This window comes from Nanorana parkeri, unplaced genomic scaffold, assembly GCF_000935625.1.
Source record: "Nanorana parkeri isolate BGI_ZX_2015 unplaced genomic scaffold, ASM93562v1 scaffold353, whole genome shotgun sequence".
In the NCBI taxonomy this organism is placed as follows: domain Eukaryota; kingdom Metazoa; phylum Chordata; class Amphibia; order Anura; family Dicroglossidae; genus Nanorana; species Nanorana parkeri.
Genome location: NW_017306621.1, coordinates 402,745 through 407,174, shown reverse-complemented (window position 1 = coordinate 407,174; position 4,430 = coordinate 402,745). Strand labels below are relative to the sequence as shown.

Below are 4,430 nucleotides of genomic sequence, written 5' to 3'. Positions count from 1 at the left end.
TTTTAACATGTGATTTAATAAATCTGTCTGCAGGATGAAGAAATTTATATGCGCTGTAAAAGTATCCAGAGGTGACACACTCATTGTGTTTTATGTGAAAAATGACAAAGCGGGGACTGGTCGCGAGTTTTTATTTCTTGCTTTAGTTATTTTGTTTCTGCAAGTTTTGACATTTTGTGCTAATGACTATTTTGCTATAAAAATGCCGCTGTGAATTGCGGAGTTTGTTAAAATTAATGATGTGACCTTTCTGAATCATAAGTCTGCGTTTAGGAGTCTCAATAAAAGGAGCCGCTTTTTATTGCAGCTCATATTCCGCTTACATAGAGCAACTATGCAGCAGTTGAAAATCAAATCAATAGGAAAAAATTGCAGAAAATTCAAAAATGGCTTGGCCAGCTGATTTGAAAAATGTTCCGGAGGGCTTGGCAGCGAAAGGGTTAAGAGAATACACCAGAGGTGCCACGGATACACAAAACGAATGAATAATGCATACTATTAGTAGCCAAATATTATTTCGCTTGTTACACTTCATAGTTTGCTCCTGATATATCGTCAATGAGTTCACCTAGTTTTCACCTGTAACATATGTATATATACATACAGTGATCAGTGCACACAATTGGCTCTTTGGGAGTCACAGTAGCCCCTGGAGAAGCAAGACACACATGGACATGTGGAGCTTGGCCCACATAACTGCAAATTTGGTGAAAGCTTTAGATACGGATTTATTAAAATTAAATCCATTGTGTTTTTATTAAAAATCACTTAAAGGGTAAGTCCAAGTGAATTTGGGAAGTCAGTCTGGCCCTCATGGTCAGGTAACTGCGCCGACCAATGATTGTTTTCTATTTGCAAGCAAAATTCAAAATCCCGAGCACAGGGCTTCGCTACATGGCAGTACGGGGTACGAATAGTACACCTGTACCTGGGGAAGGGAAGGAGCTGGATGGGGCAGTGAATTTAACCTTCTTTTTTTTTTTTTTTAAGTTTTGTTTTATATAGAACTGGCTTATTTACCCAAAGTAGAATTTCATTTAAAAACCCTATGTCTTCCCCACCCCCTTCCTCATATGTCAAGAGCCAAAGTGTTAACCTGGTCTTTTTGGCTGCGTGGGGAAACCATGTAAGGTAATGCTACTTATGTGCTGTGTCCCACAGGGTGGCAGTTGTATCCAAGTCTTTTGTGGACCAGACTGACAAGACAGAAGAGTGGTACGGTACGCAGTACAAGGAGGAGGGCATCCCTGAAGAGGTTATTGAAGTAAGCAGATTCCGTTGCATACAAAAACAGCAATTTGTCGAAACGAGCTGTTTCTAAGTAAAGTTAATCTGGATTTGTGCTTAAGCTATTAATAAATCAAGTAACTATAACATGAGTCCCCTGTTACAAAGCTGGATTACAGAAGTTGAGTAAAGAGTCGCATTGCTGATTACTGATATGTTCTAGTTTTTGGCCGATGTTATAGAGGTAAAGACCTGAACTGTGAAAGCTGTGCCCTAAACACAGGAAGTTATATATATATATATATATATACACACACACACACACACAGTTCAACTTGATGGCCCTGTGTGTCTTTTTTCAACCTTGCATACTAGGTAAATATGTAAACGGCATGCAAAGAGTAAAAGAATAGTTACCAGTGTTGCCTATATTTTCTACTAAATGACTGCGCTGAATAATCCCCTTTGAAACCTCAACCAGCATCCAAGTATCCTATTAAAGGTGACTATAACCGTATCAAACACAGCACTTCCACCACCTAAAGTGCTAAACATTTACTAATACATAATGGGAACATGAATTCCAGTAATATCTGTAAAAAAATAAGTCCAGTTGCCTTGACTTATTATAGATATACCATGACCTGGATGAATGAGAACCTGCACAGACGTACAGTGGTAATTTAATTATATGTACTTTTAGTAATGAATATTAAACACTCCAACAGTGTCTAGTGAACACATCAAAAAACTAAGTCTTTGCTCTTTTTATATAGTGCTTCAATCCACAAAGCGTGTCCTTCATGCAATACTTATTTCCAATGTGTCCATTCCACCAACGTGCTCCCCTCAGATTTTACGCATTCGCCAAACTCCAAATCTCCCAAGACTAGGCTTCGTACGCAGTAGTGCTTTAAATTATATCACACTGCAGATATACACTTATGAGGCTGTAAGCACAGGAAGTGCATTGCTGTATTTTTAGAGGACAGAATTTTTATATCTAAGGGACTTTGGTGGCGAGTTCTTTTTGCTCCGCTTCCCAGTTAACCAGCAGAATCCATAAGCATTGCACTTATTTGGCTTACTAACTAATCCTTGATTTTTTTGTTTTCCTTTTCAGAAGTGGCAAAAGGCAAAATTAAATGGACAATTCCACCTGCCTATGAAAAATGAATTTATTCCCACCAATTTTGAGATATTCCCTTTGGAGAAGGATGCCACCCCATTTCCCACCCTCATCAAGGTAGGAGGATTGTAGCAACACATTGATTCTTTTAACCATTTTGTATTGTTTGAGGTTTAATGCTGTGTCTTGGGTTTTTGTAGTAAAGCTTAATATGTTGCAATGGTAAGAGGCTGGCAGTGTAAGGAGACCTGTTCACAATATTGTCTTTTTTTTTTTTAGGATTGATGGGCAGTGATGGCAAGCAGTAGATATAGGCAAAACGTTTTTGTTTTTGTTTTTAAACCCGCTTTAACAGCAATTTAAACTTGCCTCCTTATCGCTGCGCGCTCATGTGGCCGCAAAGGATCTTGGGGCGGGCGCATGCGCAGTTTGGACTCTCGGCCGGGAGAGGAGCAGAGACGCAAGGTAAGTCTATGGACGTGTGCACTCGTTCGCTCCTGCACTAAAAATGTATCCCTATGTGTTTTATGGGCTACAGTTCTCACGTGCGCTGTCTGTTCAGGTTACAACAGAAAAAATACTGCATGTCACATTTTGTCCTGTCAGGAAATGGACCGGAAACGCAAAACCCGTTAAGCGCACTGCACTGCAGCTAACATACTGACAGCCCCACTTCCCCAAACTGGAACACATCAAAAACGCACTGCGTCTGCAGATCCGCACCTGATCAGGACCTGATATCATGTAAACAGGCCCTTAGCCTGACCCACTGTGTGCAAAGGTGCCTTTTGGATTTTTACAGTCTGTCATCTCATAACAAAAGTGAAGATGGATACAATTTTTAAAAGACTTATGTAAACCTTGGGGCATGTTCACATTGTGCCACATTTAAACCTGTGAATTTTCAGATGCATCTTTCTTTTTTCCTTTATATTTGGCACTCTTTGGTGTTTTATTTGCCAAAACAGACCATAAGCACCCAAAACATTAAGTGCGTCCTGCAGCAAACTGAAAAATTGGATTTTTTGCACCCTGCAACTCCTCTTGACATTCCCTGTATACTCTTCCTGCTACAGTTCTCTTATTGAATGTATCCACAAATATCCGGAAGTAGAAAGAGTCTTGTTGCTGAAAGAATTGTAGCTGTACCCCTGCCACATGACATTTGCCCACAAGTGCCATTACAATAAATAGGATCCTGAAGAGAACCAGACTGTCCAGGTGCTGTCAAGTGTTATGGGTTTGGAAAGGGGTTTAAAGTGATCCATAAGTCCTTATTTGATTTCTGTATCTCTCTAAAAGCAAGCCACTATTCCTTAGTAATGGCTGTCTAAGTCACGACCATGAAAAATGTGCTCATTCCCATGATACAAGGCCAGCTTTGAGTGCTTTGTTGTGTGTAAGCTGTGCTGTCAGTTGGCAATGCTGGAGGGAGGAGATTGGACACAGACACATTATTATGACGGATGTCAGCTTCTGGGCCGCACTTAAGCTGTAATTCCATTGCATGGAAAATGGGTAAAATTGTTAATTGGATACATTTAATGACTTAACACTGTCCTGCAGTTCTTTAATTTTTTTCTAATTATAACTCCTAAAGTAGCAAGTAGGGAACGTTTGACTGTAAAGTCTTATAGAACTCCTGCCAAAATTGTGCATTTGTTTTTGTAGCAGCTTTTATCAGGCCTCATTCACACGGGGCATGTTGACCCATACAGTGTGAAGGACCCTTTTTTGATAACGCTCGGAGCTGCAGTAAGAAGAGTGTGGGCACCTCATGTAACTCTTTGGCACGCCCTCTCTTGCTGCTTCCAGCAGCATCTTGTTTTGCCAGCCACGCGCAGACCGTGTATGGACCCGTATCAATCATGTCTGCATCTGAGGCCATACAGTCTGTGGGAAGTTGTCAAATCTTGGAGCTGCAGGAAGCAGCGTGTGAAGGTGCACAGCTCCTGCGTTTTCTTCATTACATCAGCTTCTTCCTGCCACTCCAGGCACATCAAAAACAGCCCTTCATCATGCTGTACGGGGCAACGTGCCCCGTGTGATTTGAGGCCTTAATAGATTTGTCTTT

At 40.8% G+C, this 4,430-nt stretch overlaps 1 protein-coding gene across 2 annotated transcripts in view; it reads left to right on the top strand.

The window, feature by feature from the left end:
• The window catches only part of IDE (insulin degrading enzyme), a 55,805-nt gene that overhangs the window by 31,133 nt on the left and 20,242 nt on the right, over positions 1 to 4,430 (top strand). For both annotated transcript variants that reach the window (XM_018558702.1, XM_018558701.1), the window contains exons 11-12: positions 1,162 to 1,264; positions 2,351 to 2,473. In XM_018558702.1, the coding sequence (XP_018414204.1) occupies positions 1,162 to 1,264; positions 2,351 to 2,473 (226 nt within the window). The remainder of the gene's footprint in view (positions 1 to 1,161; positions 1,265 to 2,350; positions 2,474 to 4,430) is intronic.